A 22,991-nucleotide genomic window follows, 5' to 3' on the forward strand; every position below is an offset into this window, starting at 1 on the left:
CTAATTAAAAAAAAAAGGAGGTACACAGAGTATCCAAAGTGACTCATGTTAATTCTGTAATTCTACCTACCACAGAGCTTGAAAAGCAAGGCTTCAGACTGTGTGTGTGTTTTTGGTTTTTTGTCCATAAATGCCCCAGAGTGAGACTGCACTACTTTGGTGATTTTGTGTGCTCAGGTGCCCTGAGCTTTAAACGCACCGAGTGAACTCTGGCAAGGTCTACACCACGACTGAGGCCTGATCCAAAGTGTCGATGTGAACCTTATTTTTCCACAATTCAAATTTTTAAGTTTTTAGAATTCATCACCAAATATATTCAAATGCTTCAGATGTTGAGTGAAACATGAGTAAGTCCTCAGTGTTCAAACGTCTTTGTTCCAAAAAAAAAAAAAAAACAGATAAAAGCCACAGTGTTTCCACCAAATTTTTTGACCAAAGACATTTTATCATCATTTGGCCCATTGCAGGTGTTAATGACAGATTCTGCCCAAAAGGCTTGACATTTATCCAGCATGAGAGCCTCTCTTTGTACAAAACATTCCTCTTCTCCTGCATTTTAAAACACGTCTGAAAGCGGTCTTTCTCTTTTGGTTTGTACCACTTCCCTCCATCATTTCCAGATCTCTGACCTTCTCCCTCCCTGTCTGTATTTCTGTTTCCACTCCCTCTCTTCCTCAGATTCCTATGCTGTCCCTCCCCTCAACTTCCCTCTCCTCCCCACCTACCCCATTCCCCAAACACTGATCTCAGATTAAGTTGAACAGTATCCCAGGTAAAGTTTGCACCTGCTTCCTAAGGCAAAAGCTCATTCCACCGCTTCAAACGGGAGCTTTTCAACCTACACACTTCTCTAAGGACCTCACTATTTTAAACACCCAACACACACCTGAGGACTGTCGTTGCTACCACTGGTGATCCTGTGGAGTTGGAACTGAAGATTCGAAGATCTCTTCCATCTGGACATCCAACTCCTCTGCATATCCTCTTCTACCCCTCTACCTCCACTGCCTCCTTTCACATCCCTCCATCACCACCACCACCACTCTGTGGATGGTCCTCTGCTGGATGGGACTCTGCTGTGAGGAGGTTGCCAGGTTAGACTAGTGTGGTGCTAGATGTCCGTCTTCTGAAGGCAGGTGAGTATATCATTTCCTCCTCTACGTGATTTCATGATTCGACAATGTGGCAAAAGGGAATCTGAACTTTTCACATTAGATGCATCTTTTTTCTTTTTTTTCTTTTTAAAGCTGCACACATTGACTTTTCCTATATGTCAGATATTTCAGGTCATTTGTTATGGTTTAGAAAATGTAAATCTCTGTGGCAACATTGTCATTAATAATTAATTTTTCTGTTGTTGGTGAGTCCAGTGTAGCATACAGGAGTGCCTAACATTTAGACATGATAAAGGGTCACAAACTCCTCAAATTAAAATGTATATGCTTATAAAAGTTCAAGTAAATTGCATAGTCATAGAAAATAATAATAATAAAAATAACAGTAATTATAAATATTGTTTTTCTTATTTCTTTCTTTTAATCATCTTGGGAACCTTTGGATCCCTAGCTCTAGGTTGTGAACCACTGATCTGATATTTCCATTCTTTCCACTGGTGTTAGAATTAAGCCTTTAATTAATTAATTCAATTAATGCCATTTCTTAGCTTTTAACATTGTGATTGTAATAAGTCGTAGCACAGTAACTGAGTACTGTTATGACTTCACCTGATTTTCAAGCCTCCAATGCAACAAAAAGTCAATAAAATAAATGTGCTTGAGCGAGTGAGTTGACCTCTGATAAAACATGTTGCTGACTTGATGCAGTCAGAGGTCTCTCTCTCTCTCTCTCTCTCTCTCTGAGATAAACACGTCAGAGTTTCTGCTTCATCTTTTATGTTCCATGGGGCTTTATCTTAATTGCCCCGCTAAAAGGCATCGAGTTAATGCCCGTCAGATAAGATGGTGAGCTACAAGAGTCAAAAGAGCGATTGTGTTAATCTTTCAGTTGACAGTGTATGATGAGAGGCTGCTGACATTACAGCGGACCTCTCTCAGCAGTGCCCACTAACCTTGGCACACCTGAACACAATTTACCATCAAGCTGAATAGAATTCGCACATTAATAGAAATGAGAGATTAGAAGGAAGAATTCAATTGAGCTCAAATACCTCATGTGTCAGTGGTATCAATGTCAGTTAGGTTGTGGATGTTTATATACAGACTAGACTATAAAGAGACTATGAAGTCCAGTTTTTAAAAACCATTTTCAAAAAACTTTTCTGAATCAGTTTGGTTGATATTTCAAACAAAGATGGCGGCACCACTGTAGTTATTTAATTGAACTTTAATTGGCCGGTTCGAGTGTCCAACCTCAGCCACACTTCGGTGATTACACTTAAATGTAACTGCACACCTGCCGTCTGACAAAATAATCTCAACTCAAGGGTCCACTTACTGGCTTCTTCAGGACTTTCACTGGCATCGAAACTAACTTGAGGATAGATACACCAGTTATTCTCACTTCAATGTGTATTTATAGTATTATGTTTTAGAAGATCTGTAAATACATTACATACATGAAGCATTTACTGAACAATATCAACAAGTAAAAAACACAAACTTGAATTTCACCCTCAACCAAACTAATACGGCAGCAACAAATATTGGATTTTGACCCAGAAACTAAAGTTTATCTTCCAAAAGGAATGACATCCCCAAAGTGTAAAACAAAGTTTTAACTAATTATTATTTTGATGAATTGACTCATATTTGAAACCTTCAGTTAATTTCTCATCCAACTAAATTTGGGGAAAAACAAACGGTTGTAGTACGAAAGTTAGAACGGTTGTATTTAAAACGGTGGTTGATGCAATGCATGGTGGGATACTGATGGAGACTTCAAGTTATGACAGTTTCACAAGTCCAAAATAACACCTTCATAGATGACGGTGCAGATTGAGAAAGGCGGACTGTCTAATAAGGTCTTTGGTATTCCAGTATCCACGGGTAATGAAGTTTTAAGTTTTGTGTAAAGTTTCATTCTCTTTCATTAAACGATTAAGTTTAAATGCCATATGGTGACTGTACAATCTGCAATCCGCAATCTTTGCCAATGGGAACCTTGCCAAACCAGGCACTGAACAGCCCCAAAGGGCCACTGCAAGGACCTCGGCAATTCAAACCTACTCTCTTAAAGCCATTAGTGCCCCAGTGTTTACGCTCCTCTCCCTCCAGCCAACAAGGCATGGATGGTTCCCAAACAGAAGTGATAATGAGGTCTTAAGCCGCCTCGCCGCCGCAGACACAGAGACTCTGGAGCAGAGTGGGCCGCCTCGGTCACCTGCAGGGAACCAAGGCACAGAGAGGCCTGTAGTTCACTGTTGCCTGGGTCACATGGGACTGTAAGGCAAATGTGATCCTGACACATTGTTCCTGCATGCATAATAGGGCCTTTTCAAGGCTCCTCAGGGGAGACCTGGGAGCCTGATCTTAAAGAAGTAACGTGACGTTGCTTTAATGGCTCTCCCTCCTCTCTGCTTTTGCCTAACAGCCTTGTTTATGAGAAGTTGTCCTGTGACTCACAACTGCCCGCGTTTCCATTAGCTTTAAGGAAAATGCAAGACAGATAAAGTAATGTTAGTTTAATGTGATCTCTCATCTCATTCTCTCTGTTGTTTGTTTGTTTTTTTTTTTAGAATGGTCAGGCCAGGCTGTCCAGTCATCCTGCTCCACTTGTTCAGCATCTTCGCACAGACGGGCGGTATGACATGAATACTGATATCACCCAACACCCAGAACATGTCGAGCCATACTCGACCGCAATTTATCTTCATCTTTTAAGGTTGAGAACAGTCCATGTAATGAGTTCCTATGCATTATTCTCCTTTTAGCAAGTGCTCAGGATATCCTGTATCCATATGGACCCGGCCATAGGGATCTAGAGACGCCCAAGATGGATGATGGGAGTTCTCCTGAAATTACTTTGCTCATTCCCTTCGTGTTCTTCAATGTCCCCTACCGTTCCATCTACGTAAGCCTTGAACAAACGGTTATTATTAGACAGAAAGCTACAACCCATCAGTCTTAAAATAATGTATTGCAACATATAAAGAATACAGTATAGCATATGATGCTAAAAACACAACCCTGTCTTTTCTGTCCGCAGGTCAACAACAATGGTGTGATCTCCTTCAACGTGCAGGTTAGCCAGTTCACGCCGGAGGCTTTTCCCCTGAGTGACAGCAGGTCGTTCATTGCTCCACTTTGGGCAGATGTGCACAACGGCATCCGCGGAGACGTCTACTACCGGGAGTCCACTGAACCGGAATTACTGGATAGGGCGACACAAGACGTCCGAAAGTACTTCAAAAACACGCCCACCTTCATCGCCGCCTGGGTCTTTATCGCAACATGGCACCAAGTCACCTTCTACGGAGGAAGCCAGACAACCCCTGTAATGTCACATAAAATATCTCCGACATTCATTCTCTCAAAGTTAATTAAAGTTAATATCAGTTTTATCTCTGTGCGTCCCTCCCAGTACAAATTCTCTTTGGCTCAGTATCTAAATATTTTACAACACACCTTCAACCTATGACAGTAAAGGTTACTGCAGCGTCTAGGGTTTGATATATATAATTTAATCCATCATTTCATGGTGTTGGGAGTTGTAATTGTTTCACTTTTGTTAGATGCAAACAGTGTCCGCCCGTTTCTAGTCTTTATGCTAAGCTAGGCTAAATACATCCCGAACCTACACTGCTTCTCTACTGGACCAGTGAAACTTTAAGTGGTGATCTGCATGTCAAGATGTCGGACAAAGCATATGTTTTCATTACACCTTTTTGTTAAAATAATTTTATTATTGAAATGCTTTCTTGCATTTGAACATGTGTTTGATTCCTCTCTTTTATTTGTTCTGTTTTACGTCTGTTTTCCTCTTTGTAAAACCATTTTAATCCTCTTGTTTTGATTAAAAGGTGAACACGTTCCAAACTATACTAATCTCAGATGGCGTCACATCCTTCAGTATGTTCAACTATGGAGAAATCACATGGAGCACAGGAACAGCCAGTGGTGGTGATCCTTTAACAGGACTGGGTGGGACAACAGCTCAGGTATTCTCCCAGTGGCCCCAACATCATTTCATGAATGATAATAATAATAACGCTTGATAAACATTCGACCTCACGTTCCTCACACCTTTCCCCTTTTCAGTCAGGTTTTAATGGTGGAGACATCGGTCACTTCTTCAACCTGCCAGGATCACGGTCAAACGATGTAGTGAACATTGAACAGTCGACAAATGTGAATATTCCCGGGCGCTGGTTCTTCCGCGTTGACACTGAACTGATAGATCCCGCCAATGGCTGCAGCTACAATGGCAAGTTCAAACATCAACCACTGACGATGATCTTCAGTACAGCAACAACACAAGAACAGTCTATGAAATTTTGTTTCCTACATCCTCTCCAGGGCGTTACTACAGACGAGGGGAAATCTTCTGGTTGTCTGACCAGTGCTCACAGCGATGCCGCTGCCTTGACATCGACAACGAGGTTCAGTGCCAAGAAGCTCCATGCGGGCAGCTGGAGACCTGCGAGCAGCAGGAAGGGGCCTTTTACTGCCAGCCCACCCGCACCAGCACTTGTGTGGTCTTCGGCGACCCTCATTACCACACCTTCGACGGCTTCCTCTACCACTTCCAGGGCACCTGCTCTTACCTGCTGGCCCGGCCCTGCTGGGAAGTGGCGGGGCTGCCCTACTTCAGTGTGGAGGCCAAAAATGAAAACCGTGGGGTCGCCTCTGTTTCCTGGCTCAGAGATGTCACAGTGGATGTGTACGGTCACAGAGTCATGTTACCCAAAGGCAGTTTGGGAACAGTCCAGGTGAGAATCTGTGGACTTACACTTTTCCAAATTAGCATAGATATGAAGTTTTCTACCGTCATCCATTGTTCACTTCCTGAATTTGCCTCTGTCCCTCTCTCCAGGTGGACGGCTTGATGAAGACCTTACCTGTCCAACTCCAGCTTGGTGCCGTCAGGGTGTATCAGTCTGGGGTTGCCGTCGCTTTGGAAACAGACTTTGGACTCTTGGTGACCTATGACGGCCAACACTATGCATCCATCTCCCTACCAAGCTCCTACTTCAACAACACTTGTGGCCTTTGCGGTAACTATAACGACGACCCTGCTGATGATCCTGTGCTACCTGACGGCTCTCTAGCGGAAAGCGTGGTGGAGCTGGGGGGCAGCTGGCGAGCAGAGGACACGGACTGGAGGTGTACGGATGGCTGCGCCCAGAACTGCAGCGTGTGTGACCCTCTTACAGAAGCCTTCTACTTTCGCTCAGACTACTGTGGGCTCATCAACAAAACTGATGGACCTTTTAGGGACTGCAGAGCTGTAGTGGACCCTACAGCCTTTGTGTATAGCTGCGTGTATGACATGTGCAGCAACAGGGACAACATCACCACACTCTGCCAGGCCATCCAGGCCTATGCTCTGGCCTGTCAGGCCCTGGGTGTCACGATACGACCCTGGAGATCCCGCACCTTCTGCGGTGAGATTCTGTTTGATTCGGTTTTAACACACATTAATTCATTTGTGTCATCTGACATAATTTCTTCTCTCCTCTTGGCTCTCAGCTTTATCATGTCCAGAGTTCAGCCATTACCAAGTGTGCACCAGCGCCTGCCCAGCCTCCTGCTCGGACCTCACCGCTCCCCTGTACTGTGCCCACCCTTGCACCGAGGGCTGCCAGTGTGACCCGGGTTATGTTCTCAGCGGCAGCCGTTGTGTACAGCGTGAAGACTGTGGCTGTGAGCATAACGGCCTCTATTACCCCCTCAACGACACTTTCTGGGCAGGCTCCAGTGGTGAAGAAGGCGAATGCACCCTCCGCTGCTCCTGCGGGCCTGCTGGGGAAGTCTCCTGCTTCAACGAGTCCTGTAAGGAGGGCGAGGTGTGCGTGGCGGAGGTGGGCCTGCTGGGTTGCTACCCTCGGAGGGAGGGAGTGTGCTCGGTCACCCAGAACTCGGTGACATCCTCCTTTGACGGCACCTTCCTGCTGTTCCCCGATGACAGCTCCTACTACCTGCTGAAGCTGTGCGGTGCAGTGCCGGCTAATGGCTCCACGGTGGAGGTGAAGATAGGCAGGCGGCTGGTCAACAAAGGCCCCGACTGGAAAAGACCCGTGGTAGTTAGAGTGTCTAACCTGGAAGCTCAGATCGGAGGGACAGATTTTGACACGGTGAAGGTTAGTATTTTTCTCTGCAGAGAAAAAAACTCCTTTTTTTAAATTTCTATTTTCGGTTGCTGAATGCCTATGGCCTCTCCTTTTTTTTTTAATTTGTGATCCAGGTGAATGGTGAACAAGTGCCGCTTCCGTATGTCCATCCAACGGAGACAATGATGATCTACAGAGCGCCAGGCAACGCTACAGTGGTGGAGTCCCGTGGTCTGCTGCGTGTCCATTACGCACGGCAGGGATTCCTCAACATCTCCCTCTCCACCCTCTTCTACAACGTCACCTGTGGTCTATGCGGCGTCTTCAACAGCAATGCCACCGACGACCTTCGCCTCCCTAACGGACGCCTGGCGGACTCCGCTGAACAGTTCACAGAGGGCTGGCGCGCCATCGCCGACGACCTCACCTGCAACGGCGATTGCGACGACCTGTATCGCATGTGCACGGACCTGCGTCTCTACCAGAGTCCCTGGATGTGCGGCAACATCAACGACCCAGGGAATAGTTCGTTTCTGGCGTGTCACGCAGTGGTCAACCCCTCGCCGTTCTTCAGGAACTGCTTGTATAACATGTGTGTAAAGGAAGGGAACCGCTCGGCCCTGTGCTCTTCACTGCAGGCGTATGCCAGCGCCTGTCAGGACGCTCAAGTCGGCCTCGCCTCCTGGAGGAGTGCCACCAACTGCCGTGAGTAGATATAGCTTTACTTTAAAAGGAAAAAACTGCTATTCTGACTCTTATTCTATGTTTTGTTCTGTTTAAACATGTTAAATATACAATTGCAATCTACCAGGACTGGTTTGAATTTGGTAGAAGATATTTTTCCAACAAAATTTGGCTAGCAGTTCCTGCTGCTATGCTAGCTGCGCAAACATGACTTTTTCTTTTTTAAACCAGTATTTTTATTTATATATTTTTTCTCTGCAGCAGTGTTTCCCAAACTGTTTCTATCATTCTTCCCTTTTTGAATCCAAAAAAAAATCTTCTTGTAAAAATAAATCTTCGTGCGTCCATTAGCATGTTTTGCTAGCCTGCTAGCATCAAAACGCTCTTATTTCTTTGTTGTTCCCAAATGAATCAGATTCATAGACATTTTCACAAGACATATTGGTTTGGCATAGCAAGAAAAGCACCGGTGGAACAAATAATATATATCAATATTGCATTGTTGCAGTTAATTATGTTATTAGCTAGACCTGCTTTTAGTTTAATTTCCCCACTAGTGATGGTGATTAACTAATATTAACCTCTTCTATAAAAGGTGTACTCCACCAACACTCACCCTCAGGAGCTTGAAAGGTTGTAGCCTGCAGTTGTAGTCAGTCAACCCAGTTTTAAAATGTCCATTGAAACTAAGCAAACCACAACTTACAACACTAATCTGAGTCTCACCTGACTCTTCACATGTTCAATATGCTCTCAGTTATGATATTTGTGCCAAAAATATGGCATGATTTACTGCTTCTGGTTGCACAGTAGCACAGTTAAGCTTCTTTTTATAGCAATGATCATGAGAAAACTTTGTTTCGTCAGACAAACTTACACTGTTAGCATCAAACAAAAGCTTTGTATTTTAACTTTAGCTATATTTTGACCCACAAACTGGGCCACATCAAGGAGTAAGCTAATAACTTTTCATTGGTTTAATATTCTTATATGGATTTAGTCTTCTCTATTTCTTTCTCTTACCTCGCTCTTCTACCTCAGCTCTTCCCTGTCCCGAGAATAGTCATTTTGATGAGTGCACCAGCGCCTGCCCTCTGACCTGTGCCAACTTGGATGAACCTGAAGAACCATGTCCTCTGCCCTGCCAAGAGGGGTGTCAGTGTGAGGAGGGCTTCGCGCTGCGGGATGGCCTGTGTGTGGCACGCAGTGACTGTGGCTGCATGAGCCACGGGCGCCAGCTGGCCACTAATCAGACTTTCTGGACAGACTGGGAATGCCAGGAGCGTTGCTACTGCAATGGCTCTGACAACAGTGTATACTGTCAGCTCGCACCCTGTCACCCTGAGGAGTACTGCCAGGAGAATGACGGCCTCTACTTCTGCCAGCCGCGCACCGAGGCTCTGTGTGTGGCCGCCGGTTATGGACATTTTCTGCCATTTGGTGACGTACCATTTGAGCTGCAGAGCTCTTGTACTCTCAGGATGGCCACCACCAACTGTGGCAGAGAGAGCGGGGACCATGCAGCCATCACTGGAACTTTTCCTCAATTCAAACTGGCAGCCCGTAATGAGGAAAGGGACACAGGCCAGGCAATTTGGGTGAGGGGCTTTGTACTGGAGGTCTACGATTATGAGATTGAAGTCTCTCGAACCTACAAAAACACCGTTACGGTAAGTGCACGAACAGGAAATTGTATTCATTTTCAAGAATAACTGTAATGTGGAACGAGCCAAACCGCCATATGCTGTGATTGGGCCAAGGAGGTTAACTTGGGTGAGGGAAGAACCTATTGATCCGGTTAAAAGGGTTGATGCAGAATTTTCTTTCCATAAGATAGGGCATTTTTTGACACTTTTCATCAGAGTCTCAGGAAATAATGTTTGGATATTGATGTAGAACATGAGGCATATTTATGGTGTTGAGATCTATGACTTTTCACAGTTCGGTGCAGATCCATATAATAATCTGGATCTGAGAGCTGTAGAGGGTTGTTTGGCCTTGGCAGAAGTATGTGCTCCACTGAGTACGATTTTAGTTAATATTTATAGTTTAACACTGATTTTTGGGGTTTTTTGCATGACCTGTGAAGGTCGAAGTTTGTTTTTTTTTTAATATGTGAGGACATGTTATTTCTAATCAAGCCGATAGAATAACCAGGCAGAGGGTAAATTCCTCTTTGATTGGCTTAAGGTGGATCTAATTTCAATGGGCATCTTTTATCAGGCTGGATTTGGATCAGACAAAACCCCGACCCTGAGCGACATTTGGACTGGGTTCACAAACCGCCTAAGAGATCTGAGCGGGAACAGAAATGACACACACACGCATTTTTTTTCCCATTCTTTCTGCTTCTGTCTTTTTCTCTCACTTTCAGTTCGATTATATAAGAAACACACAGGAACTCTTTCACTTTTCTGTTATTGAGTCCTACCCTGGGTTTCCCCTCATACTTTGAAAATATCCAGGATTAGAAAATATACACTGGCTCTAAAAATGCTTCTGTAGAAACGTGTGTGTGTCAGCTGATTGGGAGAGTTAAACCTGTTCAAACTAGAGCCATTTTCATTGAATCTCTCCTCACTCAGGTGAATAAGGAGCGTTTGTACCTTCCTCTGAAGCTGGGCCCAGGAAAGGTCAACATCTTCACCTTAGGCTTGCAGCTCATTCTGGAGACAGACTTTGGCCTGAAGGTGGCCTTTGACTGGAACACGCTCCTCCTGTTGACTTTGCCCCGCAACCTCTACAACACCTCCTGCGGCCTCTGCCAAGGCATGCCCTTATCCCCCCCCACCCTCACCACCACCGACTGGGGCATGGCCTGGGCAGAGAGGGACACCTTCTGCCAGGTGGGGTGTGGAGACTCCTGCCCACGGTGTGGCCTGGGAGAGAAAAGCGTGCAAAACGACGCCCCCCTCGCGGTGGCTGACGCCAACATGGACATGGGCGCTGACGACGGGGCGAACGAAGTCAACACAGGCATACGTTTCCACATCGGAGATGGACTGTATGTGTTTGTGGAGCCTGAGGCGGTGAGGCTGTGTGGGCTAATTGTGGATCGAGGAGGTGTGTTTGCACGCTGTCACAGCAAGGTGGCACCAGCCTTCTTTTATCAAAGCTGCCTGCAGGACACCTGCTTGGACCAGGGAGCTCAGGACACAGTGTGCAACTGGCTGCAGGTCTATGCAAGCACCTGTCAGACCCAAGGAGTTCCTGTCACCGGCTGGAGGAGTGACACACCATGTGGTGAGTCTGGGCTCACTTTGATTGTGTGTGCAGTGGTCTCCCCTTGTTTTACAAGAAAATATATTTTCTCATTTACCTCTGCGCCTGTGGCGTCTACCCATGTTGCCCAGGTTTTCAGATATCCGTCTCTGAGATTCCTACATCCAACATAATACAGCGGAGGTGAATGGGATTATGTTTGTGGGGCTCACACTGTTGATACACATTAACCATCTAACACATTCTCTGGTTAAATACAATACAGTTACATTTTTGCAAATGTGATTTTTCAATGTAATAAGAATAAAAAACAAATTTGATTAGACCTGATTAGATATATGTATATGTACTTTATTTAATTGAGATAAAGACCTCCTCTACAAGTGAGACCTGAGTACAGAAAATAATATAATGAAAATAAAATAATAAGACATTAATAGCAGAGTTAAGTTGCATTTAAATAAACAATAATCAGCGTGTATATTTAAATAGGGAATAATCAATATGCTCATTGGTGAGCTTTAGAGGTTGTGGTATTTTTGAACTTTGGACAGAGCCAGTCTTTATGCCAAGCTAATCAGGTTCTGAGTCCAACAGCCTGCAGATATGAGACTTGGACAAATGAGTCTCGCTTCAAATATTGTCCACAAATATTTCCCCTTGCAAAATCAACACTTATTAATATTGGAACATTTCCTGTGTGTACACTGCAGTCAGTTCGATTGTTGTAGCTAATACCTTTGCCAACCTGCCTGCTCCCAGTCCAGAGCTGTCCACCTAACAGCCATTACTCCAGTTGCATGTCGGTTTGCCCGCCCCAGTGCGCCCCAGCCCGGGGCCAGAGGGACTGCAGCCAGGACTGTGTGGAGGGCTGCCAGTGTGACCAGGGCTACGTGCTCAACGGCAAGAGCTGCATCCTGCCTCAGAACTGTGGCTGCTACACCGATGGCAAGTACTATGAGGTCAGTGTCACATCCAGCACTACGTGGAGTAACCTCCAAGACAAGTGATTTTTAATTAAAGGTTTTCATTGGCCTGTCAGTCTCAGCACATATTGATCATAACTATCTTCTTGTTTCAATTAGTGCCGTTTAGTTCTAGTGAAGTGTAGAGACGGTATGGAAGAACAGAGTCGTAGAAATAGGCAGTAATATGTTTTGAATAGAGCTTCAACTAATCATTATTTTTCATTACATATTATCTATATATCAGGCTGTAGAATGATAAGAAATACAGAAAATTGTCCATCACAAGATGATGCCATATATTGGTTGTTTTCCCCACTCAATGCTCCAAATTCTATAAATATTCAATTTGAACTCTTTCAAAATGCAATACTTTTCTGCCAGTCAACTAATTAATTAATTGACTGACTCTAATTTTAACAAACCTTCTTTATTTCAGCCCAAGCAGCTGTTCTGGAACAGCGACTGTACCAAACGCTGCCAGTGCATCGGGCGAAACCTGATCCAGTGCGACCCGAGGCGCTGCAAGGCGGAGGAAGAGTGCACCCTGCGCTACGGAGTGCGGGGCTGCTTTGCGCGGCGCTCCCAGCACTGCGTGGCGTCGGGCGGCGGGGTGTTCAGAACCTTCGACGGGGCGTCGCTGCGGCTCCCGGCCTCTTGCTCCTTCGTCTTGTCCACCAACTGTCACAAGCTGCCGGACCTCTCCTTCCAGCTCATCGCTAACTTCGATAAATGGAGCACGCCCAACCTCACCACCATCTCTCACGTCTACCTTTACATCAATGAGGAGAATATACTGATCTCTGGCAGCACGATCAAGGTGAGTCCAAGTACAGGACCGTGTCAGTTACTCATTATATCAGCCAAATATTAACCTTGGTACAATTTCTATTATGCAGATTAACTTATATTGATTCTTAAATTGATCAGGATGTTATGTGCAACTCTTAACTTGACTTCACAAACAACAAACCTCCAATGATACGCTGTATATCATCGTATTTAAAGCTGCACTAATCAATATTTTATACAAACGCTGCATCGGTGACCTGCAGTACCCAGCTGTGGCTTCTGTAGAGCCTTGCAGCGTCTTTCAGCTCGGTGTTTTGGTTTCATCGCCTGCAGCTTTTCACTGCTGGTTCACTCTGGTTTCATCAGGCAGCAGAAATAAAACCTCCTATAAACCAATTGCATCTTAACAGCTCAGCACCAAATGGTAGACAGACAAAGACGCCATCTGTAGCGTTTAATATATAAAGGGATATTGTTTTACTTTCTTCTTTTCAACATCACCCATCTTGCTCTAATAGAACTATTATCTCTATTAGGAGATTTAGTTTTTTTGTATAAATTACCAACTGACTTTCCTCTGGCTTTGTGCCGTCTGCCGTCAAAGACGTCTTTTATCAAACATCTCCTCGAGAAACTAAACAAACAGATCCAGTTTAAATCTCCATTTTCTCTCCTGAATACTTGAAAGAGTTCTCGCAGTCCAATTTACCAATTACCCTCGCACTAATAGTCTGGTAGATATCCTCCAGCTCTGGCTTTAGGCCACATCATTCTGCTGAAAGTGTTCTCACAGAGCTTGTTAATAACCTGCTGATTGCCTCTAAAGTTGCCTCTGAGTCTTAATCCTGCTTGATCTGACTGAGCCTTTTTTTTTTCTTTTAAATTTCCTTAAGAACTATGTTATCATCAGTGGAAGTGTGTTTAAGTGGCTCAGGTCATATTCACCAGCACACATAGTAATTACAGCACCATATCAGATCGTCACAATCTGTGCTTTGAGCTGTCTCCTTTCTTTTCTCTTACACGCAGCCACTCAGTGATGTCTTTTGTGAATATCAAATCAGTTGATACAGTCCCAAATCCCACATGTGTTTATTAGAGATCTAACAGACTGACCCCAAGCACAAGTCATATTGCTTCAATTTCTTGCGGCATATAAGTCAGAAGAAAAGAAAAAAGTATATTTAAAGTAAAACAAAAGAAAAGATTTTACAACTATTGTTATGATTTTTACACAAACAGCCGTTGGGGTCTGTATAACACTAAGTCTGAATTTAACACGTAATGACGTGTGGAAATTAATTAAATTAAATTTCTTTGTGACCCTGTGTCCTGTCTCAAATATCTAAAGATCTGTGTGTCTCCCCAGGTCAACGGTACACCGGTATCAGTACCGTTTCTAACTGGGCTGATGACGCGTCTGTCCACGTCCGAAGGTTTCATTGTCATCGACACACCCCAGGACATCCAGGTTCGATACAACCGCTTTAACACGCTGAGCATCACTATGGGCCAGCGGCTTCAGAACAAGGTGTGTGGCCTCTGTGGGAATTTCAACGGAGACCCCAGCGACGACTACATCACCTCGAGGGGCAAGCCGGCTGTCAGCGCCCTGGAGCTGGCCCAGAGCTGGAAGACCAACGGTATGCAGAACAGGTGGGTGAGGCTCGGCACAGGCACCGTTTATCGCTACACAGCGGCACGTGCACTATTTGCAGATAGAAAGAGACGGTTATGTATCTTTTTCCTCTAGTTGTGACGAGACCCAGTACGTGGCTCTGGCCCAGTCTTGTGACAACACAGCGGTGCTGGCGCTGCAAGGTGAGGATGCCTGTCAGAAGCTCACCCAGCTGAAGGGTTTCTTCCAGCCGTGCCACGGCCTCCTGGATCCCCGGCCCTTCTACCAGTCCTGCTACCTGGACGGCTGCTATAATCACCGCAAGGCTCAGGTCTGCGGCTCGCTGGCGGCCTACGCCGAGGCCTGCCGCTCCATGGGCACCCTCACCACCAAGTGGATCACCCAAGAGAACTGCTGTAAGGGCACCGCGAGACACTGGCCACATTTTCAAAACTTAAATATGTACCGATTTTGGTGTGTGTGTGTTTTAACACTTTACTTTAACAAAAGTGAGGCCAGAAGTTTCCCTCAGTGCTTTTCTTCCTCCGGTCGCTCAGCGTGCTGTACATGCGTGTTTGATAAAGCCTTGTGTGTGTGACAGTTAACATTGTGTGCGGACCTGTCTTTAGCAGAATGGATCTACGACCCCTGTGCAGGAGAGATCTGCACAAACTTCACCTGTGAGCTGGAGAACGGAGGTGACCTGTGCGGCTGTCCAGAACTCCCCACCAGCACTGGAGGTGAGCGCTTCACGGGACACCACCGTGATGTCATCCACATCCAGCTTTAATCCTGTCTCTTCTGAAGTGAAGCATTCCTATAGTAGTTTGACTTATAGAGTCGCACTTATGATAATGATTGTAAATGCTGTTGATATTTGAGAGCTAAAGAAATCTGATAACTACATTGATTGATATTCATCTTTTAACGCACACACGTGACATAAACGAATATCTTTGATCAAAATCAAAAAAGAATTGGTTCCTAGATGTGTGCTAAACATTTTACAGTTGAAACTCTGCTCTTTATTAATAATTCAGCAGCATTGTTAACTCATATTAGATAAATGTAAATACTTAAAACATGTATTCAGTGTTTCCTTCAGCGTGTTCTCTAAACCACAGTATTGACTGTCCGTTGAATAATGTTGCAGTAATGGTGATGTTTACCTGTGGCAGGTGATGATGACATCATACAGGCAGAGGTGACCTGCAAGCATGCTCAGATGGAGGTCTCTATCTCCAAGTGTAAGCTCTTCCAGCTGGGCTTTGAACGAGAGGACGTCAGGATCAACGACGAGCACTGCGCCGGCGTCGAGGGAGAGGACTTCATCTCCTTCCACATCAACAACACGAAGGGACACTGCGGCTCCATCGTGCAGGTCAGTTGACCAACGTTAGCTCATCATCCTGCCTCAGGAGCGTGCACTGTGCTGTGTTCACTGCTTTGATTTCCAGCCGGGTCACTTGTGTCTTTGCGCACCTTTTATTGGTCTCCACTTTTAATGGGGATGTTTTTAAACTCATTACTGAAACATTACCGTGGTGCCACTGCCAAGAAAATTGCCATTCTGCAACTCTGAAATTGGCATAAAACATTCTTATATCCTTTGTAGTCTGTTTCCAATCTCATGAGGTTACAGGTGTGGTCCCATCAAGTCTGTACAGAGACCAAAACCACTGCTCACCAACCATAACCACAGACTCGCACTGTAGCCGGAGAGGCTGCACTGGGCGGATGGATAAACTATTATTACTTTATTATTTACCTTTTGCTTCTGTGTTTCCTGACGGTGAATGTTTCTCAATGTCCCTTCGTTCCTCTGACAGTCGAATGGCACTCACATTATGTACAAAAACACAGTCTGGATAGAGAGTGTGAACAACACCGGGAACGTCATCACCAGAGACCGGACCATCAATGTGGAGTTTTCCTGCGCCTACGAACTGGACCTGAAGATCTCGCTGGAGACCGTCCTCAGACCCATGCTCAGGTCAGACACGGGGATTAGCTGTAGAATCATACGTTTATGTCTGATAAAACAAAATGTCACGGCTTAACAGCTGGCTGCTTCTCTCATCCTCCCCCCTCCCCTCCGTGCTCCAGTGTGATTAACCTCACCTTACCGACCCAGGAAGGGAACTTCATCACCAAGATGGCTCTGTATAAGAACTCCTCGTACCGGCATCCGTACAGGGAGGGGGAGGTGGTGCTGAGCACACGGGACATCCTCTTCGTGGGCGTCTTTGTGGAAGGGGCAGATGAAAATCAGCTCATCCTCATAGTGAACATGTGCTGGGCCACGCCGTCCCGCTACAGCAGCGACCGACTGCGCTACATCATCATAGAGAGGGGGTAGGCTGGAGGACGCACACACTTTTTTTTACTGCTACAACTAATGATTCTTGGAGGCCGGAGGTGTGAGCGACGAAGCATTTTAGTCTGAGACGCTGGTGGTGATGTGCAGCCAAACCTGAAAGAAGCAGCGACTAAGTTTTGCAAAATAAGAGTCACCATACTGAGGAAAAACATGAACACTCATCAGTGTATTCCTTTTGATATGTGGCTCTCACCAGGTGTCCGAACATTAAGGACAACACCATCGGCATGGCAGAGAACGGCGTATCCCTCACCTGTCGCTTCCACGTCACCGTCTTCAAGTTCATCGGGGACTACGACGAGGTCCACCTCCACTGCGACGTCACCCTGTGCGACTCAGAAACCAGCGCCTGCAAAGTGGTGAGAGGCTCGAGGAAAGACACAATCTGTACTCAAAAGTGGCGATGAAACAAATGTCAGGCTGTGTTAATGTGCGTGTGCTGTACATCCAGAACTGTCCACACAAGAGAAGGATGTACTCGGAGGACAGCGACCATAAAGAGCACATTCTGTCTGTGGGACCCATAAGAAGGAGAGGTAACTATGATCTCAACCATGAGTCCAGGTTTAAAAACACTTTTCAGAGCTATTCAGTCAAATTCCTCAGTTTCTTCCAGGACTTTTCATGACTCACATGTCCTTGTCCTCTCAGAGTCAGACTGGTGTGAGGACAACAACGGAGGCTGTGAGCAGATCTGCACCAGTAAGGGAAGCGGGCCAGTCTGCAGCTGTGTGACTGGGATGCTGCAACGAGACGGGAAAAGCTGCCGGAGTAAGCAGCACACACACACACACACACACACACACACAGGTGCACAGACCAGGGATTATAAGGCTCCATGTTTAGTATTTCTGTTTCAGTGAATCATAGAACGATGAGTAATATCAGCAGGAAATTGTCTTAGTTCCAGAACATTTCCTTCTATAAATCAGGCTTAAATAATTCTGACCAAAGTTACCATGGAAACGTATGCTACCAGATTGCAGTGGCACCAGTCAGGCTAGTTTTCAGGTTTATCTCAGTTGGCCTGCTACACTGAACAAGCACACACCGTCTTCACTAAAGTTGTGCACAATTCCCAGGATCCATTTTTTTTTATGGTAAAAGTACTGCATGTACGTCTGAATCCAGTTAGAACGGGGAGTAACATTTTGTCCATTTTCTCTCATATTTGATGTAAATAATAATCAAGAACTCAAAAGACCTTGACGTTGTGCATCTTATTTGCTACAATTTGCTGTAAACCTCAAATTCACATTCTCACTGACCTGCAGCAAATGGCTTTAATGTCTCAACCTCCATATGTTTTTAATTCTTACTCCACTGTGTCCATGAACAGCCCCATTTTCTTTACATCTTCATTTATTATTTATTTATTATTTCTACCTTTCAAACCTTTATTTTCTCCACCTCTGTTCTTCAGGCTGCACCAACCTTCCCTCATGTTTATTGATAAAATAGTAACATAAGCTGGATATTTGATGCAGAGGAAGGAGGAATTCAGAGAACCTGCGTCACTGCACACTAAGCTGCAGAGCTTAAGTAACACAATTTCGATAGTGATAAGACGAACAAATTAACTATTTACCCTGAGAACTTTCCATTGCCATTGTGTGCGGGGCGTTGTGCGCCGGATGTTTGTCTGCTGCAGAGCTGTTCACTTTGGGTTTGGTTTCTTTATGGAGAGTTAAACTCTTTAATCATGAGGGTGTGAGCGAGTGAGGCCCATATTCTTCACAGGGACCAGTATGTCCACGCTATTCACTACTGGTTTACAGTGAGTGAGTGGGAAGATGCTAAATAGTGCTAGTGTCATCGTCATGCATATGAGTGTAAATATCATTGGGTTTTGCCGCCTGCATAAAGGCATTCAACAAACGGACTGCTCTGTTCAGAGAGAGCTGCAGGGGTCATTGTCACCTGCAAGCCATTGAGCAGGGCGGAGAGTTCCCACAGCAGATCAGATAAGAGTCTAAAGCTGCTGCAGGCTGCAAAGGTGTGGACATCTACTTTTGTCATATTAAATAAATAGATAAAAAGGGAATAAACAGAATAAAAGCTATCATGGTATTATAGGTTTAACCTATAAGTGATCTCTGAGGCTGAGTAGCACACACACAGTCTGAGGGTTTATTATTGTTTATTATCAAAGCAACACAAACAAATATGGGGGAAAATTACAGCACAATTTAACACATGTAGCACAAAAATTTGGCATCCAGACAATTTAGTAAACAAAAACCATAAATGTCTGTTTATTAAATGTTAACTGCAGCATCCTCTACAGTTCATGTTGTCTTCTGTCCCCAGCTGTGAGCTCCAGCTGTAACGTTACACCTGTGGTTCCTCTGCTGATCGTCAGCGGCCTGATCTCCGTGCTCCTGCCTCGTGCTCGCGCTCCTCTCATCTCCTAACACCCCGTGAGCAAAGGAAGGCAACAGACGAAACAGATCAAACACATTAAAAAAAGACTTGAAGATGCACAGTGTATCCGCAGTGATTAGCCAGTAGATCAGCTGTGTGTCAGTGTGAAAACGTAGACAGAATACATACCTGCTTTTCCTAAACATGTGGACAGTCAGTCCTGCTGAAAGTCTTAAGTGTCTCCCCTTCCCATTCGTTCTCCAGCTCCACTTCCTCCATTATTTACATACGTGAGGACACCTCATCGTGTGTTGTCGGTCACTTAAAGCAGCTATGTGTAGATTTTGTACGTGATTATAACATCTTTCAGATTGCTCTGATGGTTTGACGTGTGCCACAGTGTCTGGATGACGCCAAAGAAATTGTTCTAATCCTACACGTAGTGGGTTTAAGGTTTATTTAATGCAAGGAAACTAAAACGAATGGTTCTTATTAGAGAGGGAGGACGGTTACATAACAAAAAAAAAGTCAGCAACATGTAAGAAGAATGCGATGTGAACTGAGACAGTGGCGTGGAAGACAAATACTTTGATGGCGGTCCCGCTTTCCAACCTCCACCCTCTTTCTTTACATTCCTTACATTACTTTCTACATTGGAACTGAACATTGCTGCTGAATGTACAGAACAATTATGTAGTGAACATAATTGCAAAGAGCCACGCAGCTTTGTCTGGATGATAACATCTGATCCCAGGTCTGTGCATTTACACCTGGTATCAACAGGCGTTCTCATTATCTTGGTTGCGCCCGCATTGTGATTGGCTCTCAATATGCAGCTATTAGTTGGGTGCAGCGACTACAGAATGCATCAGGTTAAAGGGTCCTTGTGAGGAGCGTCTCTCACGCACACGGGGGGTTGTCATGTGACGGCGACATCAGTTGGCTTTATGGGAACATTCCCGGGGCGTCGAGGGAAGTCAAGAATCCACCATGTGAGGCATCGAGTCGACCTCCACGCAGTTTATGTTCCCTGTTACACTATTACCTAAGAACCTGGAGCTAATTAGTCATTTAATGAATATAAACTTTTCTTTGTTATGTTATAGTAAAATGAATATATATGGATTTTAGACTGTTACTCAAAACAAGAAATTTGAAGATGTCATGTTGGGCTTCAGGAGACTGAGATTTTACAGACCAAACAATTTATTGAATCCACGAGAAAATAATCATCAGATTAATCGATTAAAGGGTTTTTCCCCTTGAAAAGTGTTAAAGTTCCATATTTTACACTTTTCCTGTGTTTTATTTAAAGTATCGATGCATAAGAAAATATATTGGTGTAGTTTTACATCTCCTCTCTCAGGCTTCTCCCTGGAGCTCTCTTGAGTAACAACAGGTCGGTGAACCAATCAGAAGAGAGGAAGCAAGTTTAATTAATTTTACTTTCACAGAAGAAGGGGCTCGCCTGTCGCTGGTTAACTAACCTTTGCACAAATTATTTTTGGCATGTGCAGTATGTAATCTAAACAATGTGGCCAGACATACAGATGCCATTTACTCCTGGCTGAGAACCAATCACAATGTGACGCAGACCTCCTCCGAATATGTTCTGGCTGGTGTGATAGCATTCCCACTGCAATGCGTTCAGTGTGTGTTTACACGTCCTTATCCAGATAGATTATTAGCAGGTGTACATGTCCTCTAAATGTCCTGCTGTAAAAGAGTCTTGAATTAAAGTGTGTGAATATAAACGGCCCTGACTGCCTATTGGACAATATATCTACTGGCTACCTTTAAAGCTGATTTATTTGCTTCCTATTTGACCTTCAGACCAATTACTCTAATTACAGTGTTTAACAAAATCTGCATCGGCTTGTGGCGGCAAAAAGGCAGTGAATCACGTAAAAACTCTGTGACAGGATATTCTGTAAAGCAAACAGTGGCGGAGAGTAAACTGTAAACGGGCGGGAAAGTGGAGTTTATGAATGAAGTGAGTGTTTCTGTGTGAGGAGAGCACTTTGTGAAATGAATTCTCTGATATTTTAAACGCATTGTGGCCGTGAGATGATGCAATCAGTTGTGCCATTTAAATATTTCATTTCAGTCTTAATCAGTTATAGCTTCCTCGTGTCACTGCATGTATTATCTACCACGCGCTGACTGTTGGCTCTGACTGACTGTGAGCATCAGCTTGCAGGGAAGGACGGACATGTGAGGGCATGATACTGTTATACTGTCAACAGACAAAGTAAGTACCGCTCCCGCTCAGTTGCTTTCTATTTGGCACCTTATGTGTTATAAATGTCAATGTGTGGCCACATTATGTAAACCTTCAGTGTTCTTTACTGAAGCCAGTTGAGATTCTCAGTTTTGATTCAGTTCATAGACGTTAGTCGTATTTTGCTGCCTTCTATGTACAAATGTACAGTCCTTGTCAGTTTGCTGGTTTATGTCTTGACTGTTTTTGATAATCAGTATCTTTTTTTTTGTGTGTGTGTGTGTGTGTGTGTTTTAAAAACATGACCAAAAGATGTTTTATCCTTTGAGAGCAGCATCACCTTACTTTGAATAAATGAAGAAGTTCTCAAAGTCAGTGTGAGTCAAGTTAATTTGATGCAGCACATGTAGCCACGCCCCTTTGCAAGACAGGGCTCAACATCCACCACACCTGTTGTAATTATATATTTCATAACCGTAGATAATGATGAAGACTACACGATTAGTTACATAAATCCAAAAATGACTTGCCCGTTTAAGTATCTGACAGGAAGTAAAAAAACAGCTGTCTCCTAGCAACATAGTTGCAGTGAAACTATTGGTCGCATTCAGTCCACACCTTGTGCGATTGATTGTATCCTGTTTCCTGAAAGTTTCAAACCAAGGCTGAAGGCAAGAGATGGCAATGATTACAAATTTAATTTAAAAAACAATTTGGTTTCCACCAGCGCGATAAGAGAGCGATGTGAGTTTTACTAACTTGAAAACACAATTAAAGTTTTTATTTAAAATGTTTTGTTTCTTATTCTAAAATTCAAATATCAAGAATTTAAAATACAAATGTATTTTAATTAAATATAAAGAAAATCAAATATGATTACAAACAAACTAGAAATAGCAGTTGAATTAATAATTGAATTTGACCAACAAAACAAACATAATTGATATCACGCAAATTTAAATCATGCTTTCCATAATACACAGTCACATACAATATAAATTGCTGCATTATATCGTATAATTTCTGTGATTTTTTTTATGGTAAATGTTGTTATTCAGACTGGTTTCGTGTCAGCAGTGAACTCAATGTTTCATATCCATCTCAGCACCTCGAAAGCTCTTTTTCAGAGACTGTATGTGGATAAAAACAACGACAGTCTGTGTTTTTCTAACATTAAAATGTAGAGGAGGAACTCTGTTTTATCCGCTGTGAGCAGTACAGGTCTTAACAAGCTGCGTTCAGCCCCAGCTACCTGCACCACAAAGACAGCTTGTACATATGTTGCCTGTGAGGCAAAAACCAGGGTAAGAAAAAGTCAACAAATCACCTGCCGCTGCTTGTACATGTTAATTGCTGCGAGTGTGAGGTAACCGATGGGCAACTCAACATTCAGAGGACACTGTAAAAACTGAGGGGATTGAAACAGGATTTTGAGAACTTAAGGGAGAAGTGTCCCCTCCATCCTCAGCGGGAGATTACGTCCTTGACACGTGCACAGAATAATAAGAGATCAGCAA

General features: G+C 44.2%; 1 protein-coding gene across 1 annotated transcript; it reads left to right on the forward strand.

The window, feature by feature from the left end:
• Positions 1–2,356: 2,356 nt before the first annotated feature.
• tecta (tectorin alpha) lies at positions 2,357–21,845 on the forward strand. The gene is made up of 23 exons (XM_056397087.1): positions 2,357–3,759; positions 3,890–4,029; positions 4,165–4,452; positions 4,979–5,116; positions 5,217–5,382; positions 5,475–5,887; positions 5,992–6,562; positions 6,648–7,258; positions 7,363–7,933; positions 8,954–9,582; positions 10,498–11,155; positions 11,897–12,096; positions 12,539–12,919; positions 14,261–14,547; positions 14,645–14,925; positions 15,139–15,249; positions 15,688–15,890; positions 16,339–16,502; positions 16,616–16,864; positions 17,086–17,248; positions 17,341–17,425; positions 17,541–17,660; positions 19,200–21,845. Exons 1-23 carry the CDS (start codon positions 3,696–3,698, stop codon positions 19,301–19,303), a joined length of 6,597 nt encoding a protein of 2,198 aa, XP_056253062.1. The 5' UTR covers positions 2,357–3,695; the 3' UTR covers positions 19,304–21,845.
• The last annotated feature ends 1,146 nt before the right edge of the window (positions 21,846–22,991 follow it).

Source organism: Seriola aureovittata, chromosome 15 (assembly GCF_021018895.1).
Source record: "Seriola aureovittata isolate HTS-2021-v1 ecotype China chromosome 15, ASM2101889v1, whole genome shotgun sequence".
Lineage (NCBI taxonomy): Eukaryota > Metazoa > Chordata > Actinopteri > Carangiformes > Carangidae > Seriola > Seriola aureovittata.